This window comes from Sminthopsis crassicaudata, chromosome 2, assembly GCF_048593235.1.
Source record: "Sminthopsis crassicaudata isolate SCR6 chromosome 2, ASM4859323v1, whole genome shotgun sequence".
Lineage (NCBI taxonomy): Eukaryota > Metazoa > Chordata > Mammalia > Dasyuromorphia > Dasyuridae > Sminthopsis > Sminthopsis crassicaudata.
The window spans coordinates 36808165-36835869 of NC_133618.1; the positions used below are offsets into that span (position 1 = coordinate 36808165).

At 39.2% G+C, this 27705-nt stretch overlaps 1 protein-coding gene across 4 annotated transcripts; it reads right to left on the reverse strand.

Moving 5' to 3' along the window:
- Window positions 1-27323, reverse strand: LOC141554158 (uncharacterized). 4 transcript variants are annotated; one of them, XM_074285766.1, is made up of 6 exons: window positions 27238-27323; window positions 19622-19767; window positions 19058-19125; window positions 11450-11576; window positions 10792-10887; window positions 1-3002 (listed from the first exon to the last, which is right to left on the reverse strand). In XM_074285766.1, the coding sequence occupies exons 3-6, from the start codon at window positions 19088-19090 to the stop codon at window positions 1492-1494; spliced, it is 1767 nt and encodes a 588-aa protein (XP_074141867.1). In that variant the 5' UTR covers window positions 19091-19125; window positions 19622-19767; window positions 27238-27323; the 3' UTR covers window positions 1-1491. The 4 variants fall into 4 exon arrangements, with proteins under 4 accessions (XP_074141867.1, XP_074141869.1, XP_074141868.1 ...); XM_074285768.1 differs by having other exon boundaries at window positions 27293-27314; XM_074285767.1 differs by lacking the exon at window positions 27238-27323 and adding an exon at window positions 26476-26580.
- Window positions 27324-27705: the final 382 nt, after the last annotated feature.

Genomic DNA, 27705 nt, shown 5'->3' on the forward strand with positions numbered 1-27705 from the left:
GAATTTTGATTCAATTTTATATCAATGGTTCAATATCAATATGGAATCAAGTCATAGGACTACCAATAAGAACCAAACTTCAGATGATACAAACCTGAGAGGGAGAGCTCATACAAGGAAACACAGAATCAGAATTTAAAATATCTTAGCTGTGAGATCACCAGAAAGAATGAATAAGATGAAATGGAAGGGAATAAATGTGAAGTCTATATTGTTCAAAATATTACTTGAATAAATACAAAGTAGAGATGGCAAAGTTAAACAGCCATCTATCTGGGTGATAAAAAAAAGTAACCTAAGACTAATTCAAAAGGAGTCAGCAGTGCCAAAGGGCAGCCAAAAATGCCCATTTGACCTTGGGTTCTATTAGGAGAGGTATAGAACCCAAAGTGACAAAGATGAGAAATGCTGCATTTATCACTTCTGGGCATTCCATTTTAGGAATGACACGGAGGAGGACAACCAGCATGGGGAAAGACAGCTAGTTCATGCCAGATGAGGATGGGTTGAAGGAAATAGCCATGTAACCATGGAAGAAGAAAAGACCTAGTAAGACCATAAAAGTTGACTTCAAGCATTTTATAGTCTATTGAAGGGAAATGGGATTGTTTGTTCAGCTTATCATTGGCAGAATGAGGAGAAATGGGATGAAAATTAAAGAGGCAAATACAGGATTGACATATGGACAAATTCCCTAATGATTAGCATCATCCAAAAGCAGAGCTGGCTGCCTCAGGAGACAGTAGTTAACTCCTTCATTAGAGATCTTAGAACAAAGGCTGGATAATGACTTATTTGACTGTACACACGGGATTCTTTTACAGATAAAGGTTGACTAGAGGATGTCTGCAGCCCCTTCCAACTCTGAAATTCTGTGGCTAAAAAATTTTCTGAAACTTTTCCTATATGATTACATCGGCACAGGTAATATCCAACATGAAATCTCTCATGAGTTTTAAAGTACATTCATGGAGATTCTTAGTACTAATTATCTGAAATGAATTCCCACTAGCTGAAACTTTCCCATATATATAATAGACAAAGTTCTGTACAACAATAATTTCCTTATATGTAGCAAAAATTTGGACTCAGGCTGAATACATCCACATGTTCATTACATTAAAAAGATTTCTCTCTACCGTATTGTTTCTTATGGTCCTGAAGGTCTATACTTTGAAAGTCTTCCCCCATTCATTACCCTGAATGTCTCTTTAATTAGGATCAAAGCTCTAATGTGCAGCAAGTGTGGCTATCTCATGAAACTTTTCTCAAATTCCTTACATTCAAAAGGTTTCTAGTTCCTATTGTCTATGTCTAGTCAGGAAGACTATGTTTCCACACCATTTGAAAGCTTTTTGATACTCATTACACTAAAAAAACATTTTTCTTTAATATTAGTATTAGTTTTAGTATTAGTTTTCTTAAGGTTTCCTTTCTAATTAAAGGTTTTCCCACATTCATTGAATTCAAAGAGGGATAGGCTGGGAGATGTCACCTATATGAATTTTCAAGTGTACTAAAGTTTCCCTTCTGGCTAAAATTTATCCCACATTCATTATTATTATAAGGTTTGTCTCCAATATGACTACTCTTATGTTTCATAAGACTTGAGCTGAATCTGAAGCCTTCTCCACATTCATTACATTCAAAGGGTCTCTCTCCAGTATGAATTCTTTGATGTCTTGTTAGATTTTGACTATTATTGAAGGCTTTTCCACATTCATTGCATTTGTAAGGTTTCTCTCCAGTATGAATTCTATGATGCTGCATAAGAGATGAACTTTGCCTGAAGCTTTTCCCACATTCATTACACTTGTAGGGTCTTTCTCCAGTATGGATTCTTTGATGTCGTGTTAGGCTTTCATTATTGCTAAAGGCTTTCCCACATTCATTACATAGATATGGTTTTTCCCCAGTATGAATTCTCTTATGTGTATTAAGGTTTCCCTTCCAACTGAAAGCTTTCCCACATTCATTACATTCATAGGGTTTCTCTCCAGTATGACTTCTCAGATGCTTCATAAAGGCAGACCTAAACCTGAAGCCTTTCCCACATTCATTACATTCAAAGAGTCTTTCTCCAGGGTGAATGACCTTATGTACATCAAGACGAGAAGTAGTACAGAAGGCTTTCCCACATTCATTACATTTATAGGGCTTCTCTCCACTATGTATTCTTTGATGTCGAGACAGGTTTCGATTATTGATGAAGACCTTCCCACATTCATTACATTTATAGGGCTTCTCTCCAGTATGGGTTCTTTGATGTTGTGATAGGTTCTGATTATCAATGAAGGCTTTCCCACATTCATTACATTTATAGGGCTTTTCTTCAGTATGGATTCTTTGATGCTGAATAAGATAGTTATTATTACTAAAGATTTTCCCACACTGATTACATGTACAGGGTTTCCCTTCAGTATAAATTGTTTGATGCTGCATAAGGGGAGAGCTTTGCATAAAAATTTTCTCACACTCATTATAATTATGATACTTTTCTTCAATATGGCTTCTTTGATGTGGAGACAGCTTTTGAGTATTGCTGAAGACTTTTCCATATCCATTATATTTATAGGGTTTTTCTCCACTATGAATTCTCTTATGTGAAAAGAGATTTCCCTTTGGGCTGAAGGATTTCTCACATTCATTATATTCGAATGGTTTTAATGGTGTATGAATTCTTTGATGTACCAGAAGGCATGAATTGATGCTGAAGGCTTCGCCAAATTCATCACATTTAGGATTTTTTTCTTGATTAAATATTCCATTGTAATGAATGCCATTTGTGTGGTAAATGAAGGGTTTCTTGCATTTATTATAAGTAAAAAGATTTTCCCCTAAAGAAATTCTATTATGTTCAATAAGATCTGAAAAATGTTTGAAGCTCTTTCCAAGTGTATCGTAGTTATGGAGATATTTTCCTACAGGAATTCTCTGCCATGGGATGAGAATTGTGCCCAGACTATATTTTCGTCCAAATATATTATATTCATGAAGAAAATCTGGGGAAAAAAAGTTGTCAATATTCAATGCTGTTATGAAAAAAATTGTTTTATACTAAGTTCTTGATTGTGGCCCTCATCAAAAAAAATGAAGGACAATCACGTATAGGCAGAACAAGAATTCCTAAGAAGGAACTGAAATCCAAAGTAGATGAAAGGAAAATAAAAGAATACCTAATTACCAAGGATTTAATGAATGGCTAAATTATCAGAAAAAAAGCAACAGATTAATTCTATCATGCTAAACCTGAAGCCAGTATGGCAAAATTCCACTATCTATTTTTAAGTGTTTAGTAAAAAAAAAAAATTGATCCATAAGACTCAAAATTATTAATAAATTTTGTGAACAAGTACATGAAGGATTTAGGTAATTGATATCTGATTTTAAATAATTCATTTGACAAAAATATTTCAAGATACCTTTATGGATATGGTTAAAATATATGCATATTGGTGTATTATACAATCCAATGAGTTTGTAGCCAATGAAGAAACATTACTAAATAGTCTTGAAAAATGCATTTTATCAAACTGGATTATATTCTTGAGGTTTATATCTTAGTGATTGTCCAATCATATGCAACAAATTTAATATCATCTTGGAATAAATTATAGAAAGTATTCATCTATTTAATGATGACAAAAAGGATACAAGATACCTGACAGACTGCATAACTGAATTAAGAATATTTTCAAAATTTAAACTAGACAAATGATTAAATTAAGACAATTTGAAATTTAACAAGAATAAATATATTATCCCTGCATATGTATTGGAAATAAAAAAACTTTAATAAAAATTAACCAATTTAAAAAAAAAAGAATAATTATAAAGTCCTGCACACTGGTTTAAAATATCAATTGGCCAAACAGAGCATCATGTATACTTGGTTAAGCAATAGATTGTGTTCAAAAGCCTTAAAGATTAAAATTGACCATAAATTACTACAATTATATCAGTAAGATCGATCAGGAAATATTTATGCTTACTCTGAATAAGATTTTTTTTTAATTAAATCTTTCCTCCTTCCAAGCTATCTTTCAGCTGCTTTCTAAAATGGAAATTCCAGTTAAGAGTTCCCCAAAACACAGTGTTGGAAGTATCTCAAGCATGAGAAAAGAATTTGATTTGTAAAGGACTCAAGAAGTCTTCTAGAACAATCCATATTTGTTTGAGAATCTCCCCTCCTCCCTCCCTTAAGGAAATACCTGACAAGCAGTCATCAAGCCCTGACTCAGAGAACTGTAAGGAGGGCAAACCCCCTTCCTCCAGAGATGACTCATCCCATTTTTAGAGAGCTGATTGGAAGGAAGTTTTCTCTCATACCAACTGTAAATCTTGCACATGACAAATGATCATCCAGCTTCTGCAGAAGATTTCTACTTTACAGAGAAACTATTCTCTCTTGAAGTTGGACAGAATAAACCAAAAGTAAGTTTTTGCTTATATCAAGTCTAAATCATCTTTACAACTTCTACTCAGTGTTACTAGTTCTTCCTTATGAGACCAAAAAGAATCAGCTGAGTCTATTGGCCAAATAATAGCTACTCAAATACTACAAGAAAGTTATCTTGCATAATTGCAGAGAAATTATTTGCTCATAGTTGGGCTATACCAATAGAATAAAAATGATAACCCTATATAAATTAATATATTGTTTCAATATAATACTAAGTATCAATGGGTCACTTTATAAAACTTGACCAAATAATAAAAAATAAAAAAATTTGAAGAATAAAAATCCAATAATCTAAAAGAAATAAAAAATGAGAAAAAAGGAAAATTTTCTATATCAGATCTCAAACTATCTTATAAAGCAATAATCACTAAAACTACATGGTACTAGTTAAAAAATATAAAAATTGTTCAATGGAAGAGAACACTTTTATAAGGTCCATAAGCAATCAATATGATAGTATTGTGTTTGAAAAACCTAAGGATAAAGAAAGGGTTCTGGAAAGGTCAAAAATTTGCAAACTCTCCAGATTTCCCCTATAAACAAGACAAAATACCACCTTGGGGTGAATACAGAACAGTAAAAATAAAGAAAAGTTGGGACAGAATAGTGATCTTCTTGGGACAACTGAAGAATATTCAAAGAAAAATCCAAGGATTTTTGCCCCCAAGGTTTGCCCCCAAGTGAAGTGTAAGTATCTCCAGACTAGTTCTGCTGAAATAGCAATCAGCAAACCCTGGGGCCAGCTGGGTTGGGAGGCCCCGGTCACAGAAATTTTCATCTTCTGGACAATGTAGAAAACTGGCAAAGATTGAAGGAATCTCTGCTGAGCAGGGATACCAGGCCCAGCTGTGATATAAAGACCTGGCCTTGGGCAAGAAAGAACTAGCACATGCCGTGTAAATGCAGAAGTAGTGGGACAGAGACACTGCTGGCTATGGACCCTCACAAGAGAATGGAATTCTTAGTTTTTGTTTCTGGCCAGAAGGGGGAACTGAAATCAGACACATTATCCCCTATACCCTAGTACTAGAGATGATTACAATTACAAGCTGCTATTATTGAGGAAGTGGGTGGGGGGAGGGAAGAGAGAGAGAGAAAGAGAGAGAGACAGAGAGAGACAGAGAGAGGGGGGAGGAAGGGAGAGAGAGGGGGGCGAGGGAGAGAGAGAGAGGGAGAAAGAGACAGAGAGAGAGAGAAAGCAAAGAAGAAAAAACCCAACCATAGAAAGTTATTATAGGAATAGAGAAGACTGGAATTCCTCTGCAGAAAAGAATACTGAAACAAAAACTCTCTCTTATCCCAAAGAGTAATGTTAAATGGCTATTAAAAGGATTCACAGAAGATCTCCAAAAAAGACTAAAAATCAAATGAGACTGAGAAAAAACTTTAAAAATTAAAAATTAAAAAAAATTAAAAAGACAATCTAAGAAAAACAAGAAGATTACGAAAGAAAGTCCACCAACTAGAAAAGGAGATCCACAATTTTTAAGGAAGAAAATGACTCCTTCAAAACTAGAATTGGGCAAGAAGTCAGCAAAATTATACAAAACCAAGAAATAATATAACAAATTATAAAAAATGAAAAAATGTGAGAATGTGAATGAATGTGAGGCATTTTATAAGAAAAATAACAGATCTAGAGAACAGATCAAGAAGAGAAAACATAAGAATAATTGGACTACTAGAAAGCTACAATCAAAAATAAAAATACAATAATTTAAGAAATAATTAAAAGAAGACTGTTCTTAAATATTACAACAAAAGGGGAAAGAAGTAGAAAAAAATCCACTGATCACCACCTGAAAGAGATCCTATGGGAAAAGTGTACAGGGACATCATTGTCAAATTTCAAAACCTCAAGAACAAAGAGAAAACTTCATAAGCAAAAGCAACAACAAACAATTCAAATATGCTGGAACCACAATTAGACTCAAACAGGACCTACCAGCAACTACGATGAAAAACTACAGTCTTGAAACAGCATATATTGAAAAGCAAAAGAAATAGGGTTGTGGCTGAAATTTTCATATCCAGCAAAATTAAGCATAATTCTGAATGGGAAAAAAAAGAACATTTAATGAATTGCCAAATTTTCAGGTTTTGTTGTTTAAAAAACCTGAACTTAATAGAAAATTTGACACATAAGATCTAAGAGAAATATAAGGTAAACATCAAAGACAAATTACTGATTTTTTTATCCGTAGAAAAGAAAATCATATATCTTAGATTGTCATTAGTAATTAGGTAGTTTGCAAAAAAAAAGATTGGGGTAGAGCTGAGTATAATGTGATTCTAAAAAGCAACTACAGGAAAAGTAGAAAGAGTAATTATTTTATACAAATGAGGTATGAGAGGAAGAGCTCAAACAGAAGAACAAGATAAAGGAGGTGGGCTGGTAGTTCTGGAATCCTACTGGAATGAGTTAAAGAGGAAACAATACACACATAAATACATATATATTATAAATGTATATTATATATTATAAGTATATGTGTGTGTGTGTGTCTTCTGAATTCAGAAAGAAAGGGAAGGGGGAGATAATAAAGGAGTGATTTTTAGAAGGAATCCTACACACATCCGATAGGGGTTAAAGAAAGAACAACATATAGATTTAAAAGGGAATAAAAGTCTTCTCAATTTATAAAGAAATATAAAGAAATGAGAGAATAGGATGGAGGGTGTATAGAAAGGTCTGTAAATTAACAGAAATGGGATAAAGAAGGAACAACATACACATTTGGAAGGCTAGAAAAGTCTTCTAAGTTCACATAGAAGCAAGAGGGTGAGAGGAAGGAATGGGGGGGGGCAAAAAGGAAAGGTGAGGGGAGAGGATAAAGGAGAGATTCTGGGGGAGGTAAGTAATAGGAGGGCAAGGTAGAGGGTAGAAGTAAAGCAGAAGAATCAGGAGGGATAGGATATAAAAGATATACACAAACAAAATAAAGATCAGGAGTAGAACATGTTAGTTAAAAAAAATAATAAAACAGGGTCTAGTAATCATAATCTCAAAATTAAAGCTGAAATAGATTTATTCAACAGAGAAAAACAAGGAAACGACACTATATGTCAGCCATAGTAATCACTACTGTTTTAGACTATTTAAGGTTAGACTATTACTGTGATATATAAAATGATGAATTAGTAGATTTACAAAAATATGGAAAGATTCGGACTTGTGAAGGAAGGTGTTATTTACATTCAGAGAAATAGAGAACAAATGAGCATAGTAGAGTTGACTCATTTAAATGTATATGTATTATAGATTATAGCCATCTATATGTAAGCATCTTAAATGTATGTATACGTATATATATACAACATATTTACAGGTGTGTGTGTATACACACACATATATATACATATATATCTGCACTTAATTATAGCTTTCTTAGAGGAGGGAGGAGAAAGAAGAGGAAAAAAGATAAAGTAAAAAGTGCATAGCAAAAAACAAAAGAAGGCCTACAAGAAAACAAAGAAAAGATGGACAGCTGTGAATATAATGTATATATATATATATATAATTTATTAGATATAGATTTATTAGATTATTAGACTTTTATAAAATGGAATTTATATTTTGAATCCTCTTATTTAATGTTGTGCGCATGGCAATTGTTTCCTTTTCCTATTTTGTATTTAAGAAAGAAAGAGGTAGGGCAGGAGGGAGGGAAGAAGGAAGAAAGGAAGGAAGAAAAGTAGTAAAGGAAGGAGGAAGAAAGGAAGGAAGAAAGGTAATAAAGGAAGGAAGGGAGGAAGGGAGGAAGGAAGAAAGGAAGGAAGGGAAAGAGGGAGGAGGAGAAGGAGGGAGAGAGGAAGGGAGAGAGGCAGGGAGGAAGGAAAGGAGGAAGAGAGAAAGGGAAGAAGGAAGAAGGGAGGGAATGAGGGAGGGAGGAAGGAAGGAAGAAAGGAAGGAAAGAAGGAAGGAAGAGAAGGAGGGAGGAAAGGAGGAAGAGAGGGAGGGAGGAAAGGTGGAAGAGAGGGAGGGAGGGAAGGAGGAAGAGAGGGAGAGAGGGGGAAGAAGAGAGGGAGGGAGAGGGAGGAAGGGAGGGAGGGAGAGGGAAGAAGAGAGGGAGGAAGGAAGGGAAGAAAGGAGGAAGGAAGGAAGGGAGGGAAGGAGGGAGGGGAAAGAAGAGAGGGAAGGAAGGGGAGGAAGAGAGGGAGGGAGGGGGAAGAAGAGAGAGAGGGAGAGGGAGGAAGGGAGGGAGGGAAAGGGAAGAAGAGAGGGAGGAAGGAAGGGAAGAAAGGAGGAAGGAAGGGAAGAAAGCAGGAAGGAGGAAGAGAGGAAGGGAGGGAGGGGAAAGAAGAGAGGGAAGGAAGGGGAGGGAGAGAGGGAGAGAGGAGAAAGAGAAAGAGGGAGGGAAGGAAGAAGAGAGGGAGGGAGGGAGAGAGGAAGAAAGGATGGAGGAAGGAAGGGAGGAAGGAAAGAAGGGAAGGAGGGAGAGGGAAGAAGAGAAGGGAGGGAGGGAGGGAGGGAGAGAAGAAGGAAGGGAGGGATAGGAAAGAAGGAAGGAGGGAGGAAGAGAGGGAGGGAGGGAGGAAGAGAGGAGGAAGGGAGGGCGACCAACCTAAGGATATCAACTACTTGAATCATCAACTATTTGAGAAAAATCACTAGGAAAACTAAAAAAGCATGGCAGAATTTGCTTTGGATCAATATCTCACACTAAAAACCTCAATAAACTCCAAATCACATAAAAGGTCATATCATAAATTAGATGATCAGAGAAGGAGATACCTATCCCAATTACAGGGATAGCAAAAGGAAATTTAAAGGGGACACAAGCAGAACAGTGTTAATAGTAAGACGCATGTCATAGGAATTGTCATGAAAATGACATTAGGAGCATTTCATATACACAAAGATGTAGATGATAGGAGTTAAAATACAACACTTCTTTTCTTTATATAAGAAAATGTTAAATTTGTAGTAAAAACAAAAAATCTATAAAACAAACAATACAATAAAAACTTGAGATAATTTTCACCTCCCTTTTCAAAGTCTTCTCTTCATAAGGCCCAAAATAGCCAGCTCCTCGAAATAGGACTCCAACCAGTCCTACAGTCTCCAATATTCTTACCATTCTAGTCATCTTCCTGACAATATTCCTATTTTTCTAATTCCCTCCTAAGCTATGAGTCACAAAGCTGCCCACAACTGACCAAATGTGGTCTAACCTGAACGGAATACAGGAGACTATCACAAGACCTCAGAGTTGGAAGGGAAAACCATAGTACATCTAGTCCAATTTGTGCCCAACAAAGAATTGCCTCCACAATACCAACAATGGCATGGTTGGCAAGGTTGTGAACAGCTGGAAAAAGGTGAAAGTGATGAAGATTTGAAAAATACATTTCAGTTCAGGGAAAGGAAAGGGAATTAGTATTGTAAACAGAAGAAGGTACATGGTGCCCTTAGAGACCTTGAGTTACTACAAGCCAAATAACCACAGACAAGACAAATCTCACTGAATCTCTCCATGGTCTTCTTCGAAACAATGGGAGTACTATTATTTTTACTGCCCACCTTCCAGGATAGAAAAGCACTTTGTAAACTATAAAATGCTTTAAATATGTAAACCCCTGATTGTACCACAGAAGCCTATGGCAAGTTTACATGGAGAGATGGGACCAAAAGGCAGAATGAGACCAGAAGAAATAAAGACCAAGGAGCAAGAGACAAAGGACATCACTCATGTTTGTAGGAGTCAGCAGTAAATGGAAAAGAATAAGAAGGGAAATAAAACGAACAGTAGAAACAAGCAAAGGCAGAATAAAATTGAGATCAGCTTTACTTAACCCTGAAGAAAAATAATCTTCAAAGATTGAAGGATTAAGGATTCAGGAAGACAAGAAGTGATAAGAAAGAACAGGATCCAGAGTATAGGTAGAAGGCTCTAAGATCACTGTTGTAAGAGTTGGAAGATACAATTAAAACCATCAGCAGCAAACTTCCCATTTTATAGATGTGAAACCTGAGGCTCAGACAGATTAATTCACATGTTTGGGGTAAGTATCTAAGGAGAATTCAGAATGAATGTCTGACTGAACACAATTCTAGTGCTCTACCCAATATACCATGCTGCTTTTCCTTAGCACATGAGGTTAAAAAAAAAAAAAAAAAGTTTCTTTGTCTGTTAATGTAGAGAAATATTAAAAAAAGGAGATCAGGAGACTCATTTGTTGAACTGAAAGACAAAGTTATAGGAAAGAGCCCAAAAGGGGCAGCCACAACTCTTCTGGAGAGGCTGACAGGACCTTAAAGAAAAGTCCTAGCCCAACATATCCAAGACAATGTCCTCTCTGCTGATCCACAGTTTTTATTCACTTACCTAGATAAGTGCCTCTTGGGACTTCTCCCTCCGGCAGCCTGAATGTTTCCCTTCTTTCCAGGTGAGAGGTCACATCTGGTTTGGAAACTGGAAGCCCTGAACATGGAGTAATAATGAGAAAAATGTGAAAACAGATAGACAGTTCAGAATTCCATCTCCGCCTCTTCAACTTTAGGGAATAGGTTGTGCTATGAAGAGCTTGGAAGAATACTCTGTTTTGTGTTCTATTTAAAGAATGTGAAATAAATGGCAGGGTTTGATTCAGGTTCAAAGAAAATGCGTTCATTTTAACACACTCTGTGCTAAGAGGATAAAACAAGGATACTAGTTTTAATTTTCAAGGTTCTACATAGAAACTTTAACCTGGAGATGCAGATGGTGGAGAAGTTGTAGCCCTAAGAGGACAGCCCAGGAAAGCTGCCGATTTCTACTTGTACAGAACAAAGACCTTCTGTCTGGAAAGAGGAAGCAGAAATACTGTGACTGTTTACACCAAAGGACTCGGAAATCTTTCCACCTCACATCCATTTACAATTTATATCTTGCACACCAGATCAAAACTTGGCTAAGCATTTCTGGTTTTCAACAGCCTTTAGGAAGTGAGAATATAAAGTCAACTCTCTGGCCAAATGATTCATGAGAAAGAAGTTAGCCTTACCAAGGGAGACAAAATTCTCATAGTTCTCCAGCATCACTTCCCTGAACAGGTCCTTCTGAGCTGGCTCCAATAGCCCCCATTCCTCCTGGGTAAACTCCACAGCAACATCCTGGAATGTCAGTGATTTCTGAAATATCCAAACACATTCATGCTCATTGAAGAGCATTAAGGGAGAAGTGAAGTTGGTACAACACACAGGGAATGATTCTTACAGCATTCAGAGTTTGGAATACATTACATTAAAAGTTTTTCATTTACCTATCTACATGCTTTCTACCTCACTTCTTACCAAACTCTATATAACAAATAATTTTACCTTCAAACTTAAGATGGATCTTATGAATTATCTCCCACTCTGAGCTGCAAATATTAAAGAGTGTACTTTATTCTTCAAAAATTGCATTACTTTTTAATTAGATTCAACATATCAATTGTTCTCTAGTCTTAGTAACCACAATTTGAGCAGTTTGTTAGAAGCAAGGCCACAAAAGGATGAGAAAATACAAATGCTTTGTCCTCTAAACAAGATAACTGTTATTCTCCTCAAGCTATTACTTATTTTACTTTTAAGAACCCATAAATCTCATTAACATGCGGTGATCTGGAAGAGTATGGTAATGGTAGACTGGAGGCAGGTAGTAATGATCATTACAGACTAGGGAGAAAATTAGAATCATGTAATCCTATCATTTCCAACCTGGCAATCAGTTCCTCCTCTTTAGATAAAGAACAGAATTCTCCCTAGAAGAAATTTGATACTTTAACCTTATAAAAAATTAAATTGTAATTAAGTCAAGAAATTGATTAATTTTTTTGGCAGAGAAAGAGAGAACTTGAGTCAATAAACAGTAAAATACCCCATCTTCATGTTATCACATCTCTATAGTCTGTAAAATATTTCAGCGGCAACACAGTCCCAAGGTCTGTTTTTGTTTACCTTTACTCAGTGTTCTCTACCATATACAACACTAGGGCTGACTCAGGCCCATACCCTGATAGTCTTGTTCTGATAGTGAAACCAAATCCAAGAAGCAATAATAATTCCAAATAACTACAAAATGCAGACAATCTCTGGGGAGCAACCTCCCAGTTATGGAAAAGACTTGTATAAATAAAGTACTACCTAATTCAGCATTTAACAAAGAGCCATATGCTTAGAAGAAAGATATTCAACATAAAGAGGCACTGAGGACATCTTGAGTTGATTATACTAAAGGAAATTTGAGTTTCCTACTATAATTCATCAACCAAGCAACTACTCTGAAGTTCCTCCTGGCAATTTTCTACTCAAGTTACCAGTAAGTAATTTCAGCAGCCTAAGACTTTGGTCCCCTGAGCTAACTAAGACTTAACAATGATCTCAACATCTTTCAAGGGAAAATTAGTATAACTTGCATGGAAAGAAGTATTAATATATTGCTCCTACCAAACCCCCTGAGTTCCTACATTTCTTCACGTGATGATCTCTTTTTAATATATAACGCTACTCCCTTATCCCACCCCTTTATCATCTTATATCTTTTGAATAAATTTTATCTTTTCCCAGTGATAATCCAGTCATAGGTCTCATTACACAAAGGTTTAATGACATCATAAGATGAAACTTGACTCTTTTTATTAGAATTGTTATTTTATCTTGCAAATTCCTCGATGACTCATCATGGATAAAATTTAGTTAATTTGTTAGAGGTGAGATTCAAAAACCAGTACCTTAAAAATATTTTTCTAATTAAATTTTATTTTCAAATCCACATTCGCCCCTTTCCCTTTTTCTCCCTTCCCTACTGAGAACATAAAAGATAAAACCTCTCTTAGAAATATTATCAAGCAAAAACAAATTCAAGCATTAGCCCTGTCCAAATGTCTCTATTATCTTTCTATTTAGGAGTATGTTTTATCATTAGTCCTCTGGAATTGTCATTGGTCATTGTGCTGATCAGATTTTTTTTTTCCAAAATAAAAAAAAGTCTTTCAAAATTGTTTGTCTTTAAATAATGTTGTTATTGTATAAACTGTTCTGAAAACAAGAGAGTTGGTTACTCTCTTGGTAAACCAAGAGAGAGTACTTACCAAGTGCTTTATATTTTAACATATTTAACATGTATAGGACTACCTGCCATCTAGGGGAGGGGGTGGAAGGAAGGAGGGGAAAAGTTGTAACAGAAGTTTTTGCAAGGGTCAATGTTGAAAAATTACCCATGCATGTGTTGTCAATAAAAAGCTATAATAAAAAAAAAATAGGAAAAAAAAAGAAAGAAAGAAAACCAAGTGCTTCTTAAATCCATATCCAGTATTGTCTATCCCATCCTGTCTCTAGAGTGGAAGAAACTTAAAAGCACAGTATATTATAGCTGTCATTTTTTGGTGCTTATCTTGGTGGGTGAGAAACAAAGTAAGCTAAAGTACACCCAGTGTTCCTCCTATTCCATTCTACAAAAAGACATCAGTGGCCCACTGGATGCACTATTCTTTTATGAAGCACATTCCTGATTGTCACTGCTTCCTTACTATACATGAATTTTCCTGAAATGCAAAAAGTTACCCACTAACAAATATTTTTTTGCCATAAAAGTCGCTGCAAATATAAGTCTGGACTAGCTGGTTTTATTTTCTATTCCCTCCTATAGTAGACACATTAGGGATTGCTGTGTTGGAATCTACACATGGCAACATATCAGGATTATAGTTGGTGATTCCTAGTTCATTTAAGCTGTGTTAGCAGCCATGTCCATTCTACAGGCAGGGAGCCTGAGGACTGGTCCAGCACCATTGGAAAATAGAGAACGCGCTTTAGGGTCAAAGTGGAATGGGATTCTAGGTTCCTTCCGGCACAGGTAGGGATGGGAGTGGAGGAGGGGAGGATAATATCCAGGTCAAGCAGGGAAGAAGGTGGCTTTGGCAAGAAGGATGGGGAAAAGAAGCCCCCTCATTTATTCTCTCCAGGATATCCCATAGAGTCTGGGAGGGAGAAAAGGGAATCCCTTTTCACATTAAACTCTACATCTCCTTTTTTTGAGGTACATTCCTCTCCCTGTTCCACATGTTGCCTAATAGTCAAAGTCAGAGTGTTGCTGCTTCTGTTTAAGCTGTAGGAAATGTTTGTTCCACAGAACCAAATGTTTTTTTCATTATTGACAGGCAGTAAGTACTGTGGGAATTTATATTCTATATGTGTTTCAGTCAATCATAAAATGGTAAAAGAAGCGTCCATGCTGTACACATACTCACAGGTGTACATGCTGTCTCCCCTACTGGAATGTGAGCTCTCTGAGAGAAAGAAACCTTTTGCTTCCGTCTCTGAATCCCTAGCACTGCACAGATGGCAAGTACTTAAATGTCTGTTGAATGACTGACTTGATAAAGTATTTTGTGTATGTGGAATACAAAGCAGAGGTCAGTAGTAATGAATGTTTTCAAAGTTGCCTTTTTTGAGCATTAATAATGTGAGAGATTTTTCTACACATTATTGGTATCCTCCTTTTAGGTCCTCACAATTGTGTTACTTCTAATTCCTCTGGATACATGATGTCTAATTCTTTCTGGCTGCTTTTCCCACCTTTGTTTTTGCTAATACTACTTCTGGCTTCCCTCAGGCACACCCAGGAGTCTGATGTTAGTGGCCAAGAACCTCTTCAAGGTTCTGAAGTCCTTGATAGAATAGTAAACTCTTAGGAGAATATTTGTAAACCTTTTCTATTATTCTTCTATGTGTTTCCATCTTTAAATGCCTTCGGGATAACTTTGCTTAGCTTGTGGTCTTACCAAGTGCTCCTTAACTAATGTTACTGCACCCATCATCACTTTATTTTATGAGATAATACTGCTCAGAAATGTCTATTATAATTTTTTAAATAATTCTACAAACACATTTATAAGCTAAACCCAGATCCTTTAGGATCATCTCTCCCCCTTCTATATGTTAAAAAACTAAGGTGCTCTCCAAGATGCTTGTGACTTCTCACTGTGACAATGTCACTTCTGTTGTCCATTTATCTGTTTAACAGTACAGGGAAAAGCTGTTTCAGTTTTAAGATGTGTTTTACCCTTACCGTTTTCTTGACTTGCTTTTTATTCATTCTGATCTTAAGTGTGACAAGTCCCATGATCTGATTGTACAGCTATACAGTGGAATCAGAGGTAGCTTTCATATCAAACATAAATCTTTTCAAAGGATCCTGGATCTAGAGGCCAACTCCCTCATTTTACAGTTGAGGAAACTGAGGCAGAAGTGATTTATCATCCTCAAGGTAGGATATGAATCTAGTTCTTCTAACTCTAGAGTCACTGCCTCTTCCACTGCACCAATGCTGCTTCATGTGTTATAAAGAATAATCTATTTCTTTTTTTCCCACAGTTATTTGGTACTTGCTATGTCCAGGTCCTAGCAATCTTTTTTTTCACAAAGGAAGAGCTCACAATAAAAAGATATAATCTTTTCTTAAAATTATAAGTCTTGCAGTAAAGCACTGTTGGTGGAGTTGTGAATTGACTGAACCATTTGGTAGAGCAAGTTGATTTTATGCTTCGAGGGCTATAAAATCATGTGAACCCTTTGACCTAGCAATATCACTACTAGGTCTATAGCCCAAAAGAGATTTAAAAAAAAAAAAAAAAAAAAAAAACAACAAAGAGGAAAATGGCATGTACATGCAAAAAAATATCTATAGCAGCTTTTTTGGGGGGCAAAGAACTGCAAACACCGGAGATGCCCATTAACTGGGGAATGGCTAAACAAACTGTGGTATGTATTTATGATGGAATACTATTGTGCTATTAGAAATTATGAACAGAGGGGCAGCTAGGTGGCGTAGTGGATAGAGAACCAACCCCGAAATCAGGGAGGACCTGAGTTCAAATTTACCTCAGACATGTAACATCTCCTAGGTGTGTGACCCTGGGCAAGTCACTGAGCCCCACCTGCCTCAGGGAAAAAAGGAAGGAAGGAAGGACGGAAGGAAGGAAGGAAGGAAGGAAGGAAGGAAGGAAGGAAGGAAGGAAGGAAGGAAGGAAGGAAGGAAGGAAGGAAGGAAGGAAGGAAGGAAGGAAGGAAGGAAGGAAGGAAGGAAGGAAGGAAGGAAGGAAGGAAGGAAGGAAGGAATTATGAACAGGATGCTCTCAGAAATTCAGAGTGAAATATACTGTGTACAAAGGAACAATAATATTCTAAGATGACCAGCTGTAATTGATTTGGCTATTCTCAGCAATAGAATGATCCAAGACAATTCTGAAGGTTTTATGATGAAAAATGCTATCCACTTACAAAGGTAGAACTGATGGTGTCTGAACACAAATTGAACCATACTTTTTAAAAATTGCTTTTATTTTTCTTGAGGGTTTAAAAAAAATCTGTTTATTTCACAACACGACTATACATGTATAACCCATATTGAATTGCTTGTCTTCTCAATGAGGGGGGTTGAAAGGAAGGAAGAGAGAGAGTTTTAAACTCAAAGATTTTAAAGTGAATGTTAAAAATTGTTTTTACATATAACTGGGAAAAATACTAAACAAATTCCCCTCAAAATCTCAAAGTTTTTGGCCTTTCTCATTCCTCCCAAAATATATTTTCCCACATATTTCCCCCATCCTCACTCTGATCCACTTTGACCTAGAATCACCATGGAGCTGAGTAGGTCCTGCTTTAATTTAAAGCATCTTATCAAGTTCTTTGTTGAATTTATCTACCTTTTCACTACTTCCTGGCCTTCTTCTCAAAAGCTGTCTTGTCACCCTAAATAAAACCCAAGCCCTGAAGGATTTAACCACTGCACCTCTGAAACTGTAATACTGAATCCCCAGAGTCCTGACTGGTGGACTCTAGCACTTCATCCCACTGGCCATCTTATCAGCCACCTGCCCTGCTCCAATTCCTAGATCCTGATGCATAAATAAATCAATTCAATCATTACTGCTAAAAAACCACTCCTCTATCCCTCCCCCAATCCAAGTAATTTTGCAAATTAAAATACTGTCACCAATCCCTTATTGATGCTGTATCCTCTCATTTTGAGCGCAAACTCCTTGACAGTAAAGATTGTCTTTCTTCTTTGTCATCTTTCCATTTCTTTTTTCCTTCTGGTTTCATTTATAGCAAGAATGTCAACTCTACAACAAGATGTGCCACAATCCACCTCACAGATCTCACATTTAGAGTATCAATATTCAAAATAAAGTCTATGATTTTAATGCATTGCCAGTAGAATTGTGATCCAGCTGTTCTGGAGAGCAATTTGGAAATATGCCCAAGAGGTTGTATAATTGCATGCTCTGATCCATCAATATCACTGCTAGGTCTATATCCTAAAGATAAGGATTTCTACAAATTTCTACAAAAATATTTATAACAGCTCTTTTTGTAGTAGCTAAGAATTAGAAATTAAAGGGATGTCTATCAATGAGGGAATCACTAAACAAGCTGTAGTATATGTGACATATGATTATAGTGAAATATTATTGTGCTATAAAAAATGACAAGCAGGATGACTTCAGAAAAACTTGGAAAGACTTACATGAACTAATGTTGAGTGAAGTAAACCAGGAGAACCTTGTATACAGTAACAGCAATATTGTTTAATGAAGAACTGTGAATGACTTAGCTATTCTCAGCAACACAATGATCCAAAACAATTCCCAAAGGACAAATGATATTTATATATTTTCATATTATTTGACTCCAGAGAAAGAACTGATATTGTTTGATTACAGACTAAAGCATATTATTTTTCACTTTTTACTTTCATTTTTTCTTTTATTCAAATATTCTATTTGAGTCTACAAAATGATTAATATGGAAATGTTTTACATAATTGCACATGTGTCAGGAAAGGGGGAGAGAAGGAAGAAAAGAGGGATAGAATTTGGAATTCAAAACTTTAAATGTTTTTAAAAATTAAAGTTTATGGATGGTTTTAAAAGTGATTAAAATGCTGTGCACCTTATGCCCTTTTTTTGCTTCTTTGATCCCATCACTACACAAGCAGAAGGGATGGAGGGTGAAGAGAAGTGGGGACCATTTTGTATTTCTCTTAGTTTCAGAACCCAAATCTCACACTTTACTCCTAGGAGGCTACTTCCTTTGGGTTGTCGTTCCCTATACTTAGGTTAGATGAACCTCAGAAAAAAGCCTCAATCTGTTATTGGGGTTATATGAGAAGCCTTTCTAGGATGGCAAAAGCTGAAAGGACTTGTGGTGTAGCATTGGAAAAGTCAAAGTCACTTCTACATCTTTAAGGTGTATTATACTATCACATTTTAAAATTGTATAAAGTTCTCCTTTATACTTATATATGTACATGCTGACTCTCCCAATAGAATGTTAATTCCTCGAGGAGAGGGACTATTTGATTTTTGATTTTGTATCTTCATACCCTAATGGAGTGTCTAATGATACTCAAAGCTTATGGGTGACTGCATGATATGAATATTAGAAACCCTACATTGTCCATAAGGATAGCCAGAAACATTTGAGGAAAAAAAAACATTTGTTTGGGACCCTAGATTCATCTTGATGAAAGAGAGAAACTGGAAAAAAAAAAAAAGGGAATGAAAGGCATCCATATTTTTAGGAATGAGATAGCATTTCAGGCAAGAGATGAAATAATGACTCACTTGAGACCAGGCTGTCAGGAATCCAGAAGTCATCTTCTTTTCTTCAGTTCTTCCTTCTTGGAAAAAATCTTAAGGAGCCAGAATGGACAGAGTAGGGAAAAAAGTTATGAAGAATACCAGTCCTATCTTCCCTTCCAGATTCTACAGTTGTCAGGATGGACGACGCCAAGTCCCAAGATCCCCAATCTAGGTGTAAGTTTATTTAGATCTTTTTCAGGGGAGAGAAGTCAACTCCATCCAAAATCCATACTTTCATAGATTCAGGAGGAAGGGCTGTGGATATTAGTGCAGGATACCCTAAGGTAACACAGAAGACAGGAGATAAATTCATAGTACTTCTACCTGAGAACTGCATGATACTGAGTATGCAGAGCAAGTTCTCTAAGGCTTAGTAATTTCTTCTCCAAATTAAGAAATATATTTCCAAACTCCTCCATATCTGGGAGGATAGGTGCAAAATCAATTTAATGAAACCTTCAGAGAAAGACTGGATGGGGGGGATGGAAGAAAGTGGCTAATAAGGAGTTCAAAGCCCACGAAAATATGAAAATAATACCCATTTACCTTTATCAGTTCAAATCACAAGGCTCAGAGGAACTACTTCCCAGAGTCCTGAAGAATTTGCAGTTGTGATCGCTGAGCTTCTGCCCATGATTTTTGAAAGACTCTGGAATATCATAATAAATGTCTTCTTTCTAAAATAAAGATACCTGAAACAAATGAATAATGACAGTCATTCTTTGAAAAAAGTCAAAAGGGACCAACAGTTTCAAAAGAACTGCAAACTATTAATAATCCAAATTACTAATAATTAAAGAAAAACAAATCAAAACAACTCCAAGGTTTCAGGTCACACCATATAAATCAGCGAGATTACAAAAGATGGTAACAATCAATGTTAGAGGAGTTAGTGGGTAATGGTCTAATCATTTTGGATTTCAATTTGAAATTATGCAAGCAAGCAAACTGTCTTTACCCTCTAATTCAACAATCCTACTACCATCCAGAAGATCAGAAACACAAAGGTTCAATATGTGGGAAAATGTTCCTATCATCACTCTTTACAGCAGCAAAGAGTTCAAAACTAAGTGGGTACCAGAAAACAGTATTGTTTTTTAAACAATGCTAAATGAAAGTATCGTAATATCATTTTGTAGTACCAAATGACAAATATGAAAAATTCAAAGAAACATGAAAGAGTTGTATGAACTGATGAAGGAAAACAAGACCAAGAGAATAGATATAATGACTTATAAAAATAACAGTGAAAGACAGATTTAATTGTAGATTAAATATGATCAATCTTGGCCCCAAAAGGATGGATAAAGAAAATGCCTCTTCTATGAAGAGAGAGGAGAGAGTATAGGTCAGAATGCTGCATATGATGTCAAACCTGAGATGTTTAGTTCTGTTTTTCTTTCTTTTATTTATTTATTTTTTTATAAAAGTGGGGGAAGGAAAGTGTAGTTTCTCTCATCCAGAAAAATAACTGACATAAAAAGAAAAGGCTTCAATTTTTAAGGGTCATATGAGACTAATCTCATTTTCCTTTTTGGTAGGAATGGTAGTCAAAGAAATACAATAGATTCAGCTTACTTTATGCCATCCTCGTGGACAAAATGAAGAGGGTTCAGCTATAAACAGAACATAGTTAGATGGATTTAAAATTGCCTGAAAAGTTAAGATCCAAAAGAAGCCATTACTGACCAATTAGAAGGTTGTAAATGGAAGAGTTTCTGAGGATCTTGTCCTTGGCTATGTCCATCCTGGACTTAGATAAAGGCATCCACTGACAATATGTTTACCAGGTGACAGCAAGCTGGGGGGGGTCTATTAACATACAATGCTCAGGTCTAGACTGAACCCAAATGCTGAAATTTAATAAAAGGGTAAAGTTTAAGGAAGAGTAAGTTTAAGGAAGTCATGTAAGAAAAATTAGGGGCTACTACAGATCTACAGAAGAATGCAATATGGCAACCAAACAGCCTAGTTCAATCTTGCACTGCTCAGAATGAGGGAAGAGAGAGGCTGTAGTGACCTTGGTCAAAGTGTGCCTGGACTCCACATTTTTGGAAGAACTTAAAAGTAGAGATATCCAAAGGGAGATGGCCAGGAGTCCTGTTCATGCACAGATTGAACAATAGAGTCTGACAGAATTTCATTTTTATATAGTGAAGCTTCAGTTCAAAAAGTAGGTTATTTATTCTAATAAAAGAAGATTTAAGGTAGCAATGATAGTTGCAATTCAAAGATTGTTATGTGCAAGAGGGATATTAAATAGTTTTGGGGGGGTGGTCTCTAAGTTATGCAGGTTTAAATTCTGTACAGTAAACCAAAGGACACAAACTTTAGCATCTGAGAACATCAAGCCACATTTAAACAGATGAAATTAAAGAAATAAATAAAAACACTCGATCTAGGTTCAAATAACTGCCTAAGTTGGGGAGAGAACAAGAAAGACTCCATCAGAAAAAAATTGCTAGCAGCAACTTCTCATCTGTGTTTACACAGACAAAGGTGAACAGTTTTGGGTGGTTATGAGTCTTCCCCTTCTGGAAGAACTGGGGCCCCAGACTGGGCCCTATCCCAGACCCTATCCCAAGATTCTGATGCCAAGATGGCATCACTAGAAGGATTCTAGCACCTTTTTTTTTTGAAAGCAAGTGGGATAAAGTGACTTGGCCAGGGTCACACAACTAGTAAGAATTAAATGTCTGAGGCTGATTTTGAACTCAGGTCCTCCTGACTGCAGAACCAGTGCTCTGTCCACTACTTTTCAACCCAGAGCCCTGAAAGTGATGGCCAGACTCCATGGACTTATGAACAGTCATAGATAACTGATTCTTCATTTGACAAGTATTTAATGCAAACGTTGTGTTTAAGGCTTTGCACTCAGTACAAATGTTTAACCTCTGACTTCTGGCCAAGATGTTTTCTGAACAGGAGGCCGACTGCCCATTTCCCATAAACCTTATCCAGCCAAACTTCGAGGTTCACTAAATTAAATAACGATTGAGAAATCCAGTGAGAGACTAGTAATGAGCTCTACTCCAGAACTCCACAGAAAGGACCAAGAAGCCCACAGGTGTCAGGAATGGGGACCACAGGAAGGTGAATCCCAGAGTGATCACACACAAAACACCTACAATCTACAAAGCTGTATCTGAAGGCAACAAGTGTAGATTCCCCAAGGAAACTCCGGGGTGGTCAGGAGGCCCCATGCAGTGGTCATCCTAGCACTGACCAGGATGATCACTGCAGTGAACTCGGAATAGTTGAGCCCAGGCCCAGGGACTCCGAAGCTCCTCACACTGTTGTCCTAAGACACCAGAGAGGGCTCAGAAGAACCATCAGCTACATCTCCTTTCCTCATCCCCACCAAGACCAACTAAGGATTTTGCTGGTTTTGAAAGGCCTAAAAGTCAAACTGGGCTCTTGGCTCTGCAAAAAGCCTGGCCCCTGTGTAAGAGCCCGTTTCTTGTCCTGTGGTTCTTTTCCAGGAGGCTTAGCTAAAACTCCATATCCTTCTAAAATGCCTTCCTTCTCAACTTGAATAATATTTTGTACACAGTCCCTAGGAAGCAGTTGAGTTTTTGCCCTTTCTCAACAGGATTCTTGCATAACTTCATTCTAGTCCTCTGATAGCTGCCTGAGGTGTTCTCACCTGTGAAGGTAGCAGAGCTAAAAGGGGGTGATATTTCACCCCACACACATATATATGGGTACATATTACATACACGTCAGGTAGACAAGCAGTTAGCTAAGCTTCTCCTCAAAGACCTAAAGGAGACCTTAGGCGCTCCCTCAGCCAAAGGGAGCTTTGGCTAAAGAGGTTAAATAATTTACTGGGAGTCACACAGGATGCATGTGAGGCTGGGTGGGAAGCCAGCTTTTCTGGAAGTCAGCACTCTGCTCACTGCATGGGAAAAAGAAGACAGAGCTGGAAGGAAGGCCAGAAATCCTCGTGTCCAATCCTTCCTTCAAATATGAGGAAACAGGAGTCAGAAAGGTGGCTAGGCCTGCTTTGGTCTCACAGGGAATTTTAAAGCATACAAAGAACTTAACTACACATTATCTTTTGTGAAGCTGACAACCGGGCAAGTGGTACCAGTGTTATTGTTCTTTTCCTCATAATTCTCCATTTAATAATGAGGAAAATGAAATCCAGAGAGACTTGACTGTGGTCACATGGCTAGTTAAGGGTCAGTGCAGGTCTCTCCTGGCTCAAAGGACTCAGTATTTTCAATTCATGAGGCTGGGTGAGCAGATATCAAAGAAGCAAGGAGGAGGAATGGAGAGAGAGAAAATTTTAATAGCTGGATTGTGACCTGAGTGACTTGGATAAGCGGAACTATTCTTCAGCATTCACATAGTATAAAGTACAGAAACTAGACTCAACAAAAAACTCAAATGATTTTTCTACAAGAACTACAAGAATAACTAAGAGATTGAAAACATTTAGTAAAAAAAAAAATTTTAAAAGACTCAGAGGAGAATAAATAACTTAAAAGAGAAACTGCTAAATCTTACCCATGTAACACACTCCCTGAAAACTAGAATGGAGAAAAGAGAAATCAATGACTCTGTGAGGTAGCAAGAAATATTAAAACAAAGTCAAAAAAAAATGAAAAAAAAATCTAAGATAATACCAAAAAAACTGACCCGGGAAATAGGTCAAGAAGATATACTTTTAAAATCACTGGAAGTCTCTGAAAACCATTATTTAAAAAAAAAAAATTAGGTTTCAAGAAATCATAAATGACTGCTCAGATCTATCAGAATCAGAGAATCAAGTACAAATAGAAGGAATATACCAAGGAACCACAAAAGTACAAGTCCCAGCAATGTCAACCAAAATGCACATAAAATGAAAAAAAATTAAGATCCAACGTGTCCAAGGCCTAACAAATCACAGTAGGTAAATCATACAAGACCTAACAGCTTCTCCTAAAAACTGTAATATTCCAAAACAGCAAAAGAACCTATAGACTTACAACCAAGAAAAATTTACTCTGTAAAACTGACTATAATTCTAAAAGGGAAAAAATTAGATCTCTAGTAGAACAGAGGACTTTCAAATATTTTTGATGAAAGGATCAGAGCTGAGTATTCTGAAATACAAACCCAGATCAGAGAAACCCGGAAAGGTAAATTTATTAGAGGAACTGAGAGTAGCTATATAATGTGAGGCTAGCATTCTGATTAATAGGGGAGGAGAAACCAACTTCAGAACTCCAATATCTTCAAAGGGCATGGAGGAATTAAATCAGAAAAGCAGAGGTCTTGGGGGTGGCCTGGTTCTATTCTGAGGGTTTTAAGAAGGAAAAAAGGATAATAGAAATGCACTAGGTATATAAAGTAAGAAGAAGGGGTGGGATTTACTGTTTCTTATAACTGAAGAAAAGTGTGGGAAAAGTAAAAGGAAGACAGTCAAGGAGGGAGTTATCAGATGAACTTTGATCTTGTCTGAAATGGATAAGGGAGAGATGAAAACACAGAATTTGGTGTAGAAATAAATCAAACAAGAGGAAAACAGACGGGGATGAGGAGGGATTGGAAGAATAATATGGGGAGAAAATATTCAAAAGTAACACAAAGTTACATGTTCACAAAGGGGAGATGGGAAGGGTAGAGGGGGAGGGAAATAGAGGAGAAGACAAAAAAGAGGGAGGAAGGAGGGGAGGGAGGAGGGGAGGGAGGAGGGGAGGGAGGAGGGGGGAGGGGAGGGAGGGGAGGGAGGAGAAAAACTAGAAACCCAGGGGTGGGCCTGTCAGGCCAGGACTGATGAGAAATGACAAAAGAGAACTTGGGAGCATCTTGTGAAGTAGGAAATGTGGAAGAGTGAAGTAAACACAGGTGGAGCGCAGTTTATTCAGTGAAAACAGTATCATGAAAGATTACTTTGAGACTTAAAACTCTCCCTGAAGCATCAACAGCTGCATTTTCGGGGTTGGGAACGCCTGTCACCATGCCTTGCCGACATCCATCTTTGGGACGGACACAGTCCGTCACCCCCCCGCTCATTGTACCGGGGGCTTTGTTTGCAATGGGATGAAGGGTGGCAATAATGATGCTAAAAAAGGAAGGGGGAGGGGTGAGCACCCCTGAGTCAGAACCGACTTTTAGGAAAATCACTCTGCACTTGTTGGACAAAGGATGGGACGCGGGCACAGACACAAGAAGGGGCTACTGCTGCACTCCGGGATAGGGGAGCAAACGAAGCGCACGCGTGGGGCGCTGCGGGGCTGGGCCGGGGGCCTGGGCTGCAGCCCGGAAGGCTCTGTCCGAGAGGCGTCTGCCCGAGGAGGGCCGAACCTAAGGCAGGGTGCGCAGGGAATGGGACCAGTCCGCCACAGTCAGAGCCCGCGATGTGCAGGGCACCAGGGGAGAGGGGCATCATCAAGTGAGACCCCGGGCGGGGGGGGGGGGGCCCACAAGAGGCCCAAGCGCTCCTCTCCGAACGCACCTCTGCGGCCCCAGCCCCTGCCCTCCTCTGGAGATCTGGGGCCCTCTTCGTGAAATGGGCAGGGGGCCGCCCCCTCACCAGATCCTGCCTTGCAGGGGAACCGAGTGCCTCTGCCCCGATCCCCAGACCTGCCCGAAAGGGAGTAGGGGGGGGGTTCCCCGCTCTTCTTCCTTCTTGCCCCAGACGCAGTCTTGGGGGGGGGGGCTGCTCTTCCTCGCTCCTATCCCCCCCACTCCATTTCCAGACCGTTGAGGGGGAGGATTCCTGCTCTCGCACCTAGAGACCCTCCCCCTGCCGTCCCCCCCCCCCCCAGCTCTTTTCGGACCCCTGAGGTCCTGCTCCGCCCCTGCAGGCCCCGCCTCCGCCCGGTGCCCTCCCTCGGGGGCGGGGAGGTGGGGGGCGCCGGGGTCTCGGAGGACCCCAAGGGCCTCATTAAGCAGAGAAGGAAACCGAGGCCTAGGGGGACCAAGGCCGGGCTCCTCCTCCGCCCGGGGGCTCGGCCGGACACGTGGGCAACGGGTCTTTGTCCTCTGGGATGCAAGGCCTGAGGGGGTGTGGGGAGGTCAGACCCGAGGGCGGGGAGGGGAGGGGCGGAGGCACGCCCCCTCCGCTCACACTCAAGTTTACACTCACGCTCACGCTCACACCACCTCACACTCACCTGCTGCCCGGGAGTCACTGCACAAAAAAAGAAAAGAAACAAGAAAGAGATGGGCTGAACGCCCCAAGCGCCTGGTACTGCGCCGGCGCAGGGAGAGCCCCGAACTACGATTCCCAAAATCCACCAGAAAACAGGCATTCCGGAGGACTCTGGGAAATGGCGTTCCGTAGCTCCTGCGCCAGGTTTTCCTCGTACGCCCCGCCCCTGCCCCGCCCCCAGAACCATCCTCCTCGGTTCCTCCCTCCCACCCTCCGACGCCTTAGCGTGACTGGGACACTAGCGCTGCGCGACCTTTGGTACTCAGAGAGCGGTGTCCGAGGCACTGTGATGTCCCGGAGTGGCAGGGATGGGTCCACCCTGGCTGGAGCCGACGTCGCCGCTGGGCCCCCTCCCCGGCCAGACGGGCCCCTCGGCGGCCTCCGCTCCCCCCAAGCGACCCTCTCCTAGGCCGGCGTCTCAAGCCCGTGGGAAACCTGCCCAGCTCCCCTCTGCCTCTTGAGCCCTTTGACCCCTGACCCTTTGGCAATCTTGCTCCGTCCCGGAGGCTTCTCACTTACGGCTGGAAAAAGTCACCCCACACACACACCCAATACCCCTCACCCATTCCCCCTCCTCCCCCTCTGCACGGCTCGTCAAAACCTGCCCCCAGCCGGCCTTGCTCCCACAAGAGCATGCGCAGATGTGGATTCTGCCCCAGGCCCTCCCGCTGCCAACCCCAACCACTCACTTTTCTCCCCCCCCTCCACCTCCGGCCTGGCAGCCGCAAACATTCCTGTCTCCCCCAGCCTCCGAAGTCTTCACTCGACATGTCCGTCTCCATCGGGTCCTGCTGTTTCTGTCCTCTCTTTTGTGGATAAACTCTGTAGATCCTCTCATTTCTTTTCCTCCTCCCCTAACTTTCCCCGATCCTTAGGTGACTCATGATTCCACTAAAGCTATCCTCCTCCCCCACCAAAGCTGTCCTCCCTCCCCCACCAAAGCTGTCCTCCCTCCCCCCACCAGAAGTTGTCAAAGTTGTCTCTAGGGCTCGGGTCTAACCGTGTCTCGGCTCACCTTCTGGACCAAATGTAAAATTTGAAATCGTCAAACTTAGATTTGCAATTCAAACCTTTCATGACCTGCTCCCTCCCATCTTTCTCGGTGCTTTGGACCGTGCCGGGCCCCTCCCTGAGGAGTACGGTCCAGTGACCAAGCCTCCTTCAAAGACGCTCTGTCCTTTCTCCAGCGGTTTAACTGGCAGTGCCCTCCTCCTCCCTGCGCCCAGAAAGGAGCATTCACATAGCACGGAGTGCCGAGCAAATATTATTTCATGGGACGCGTTCATCACTTTTCAAAGAGAATCGATGACATCATGGAGTTATGTATTTGAATTGAATTGAAGGGAGGCAGAGTTGCACAAAGCTGTCAGCCTCTTTCTTCCTGAGACACCGAAGCCCAAAGGCAGAACAAAAGTCAGGGTAATGGCCACGTGAATGGCCCTGCCATCTTTGATTCCTGGCCAAGCTCTAAACACTGCACAGT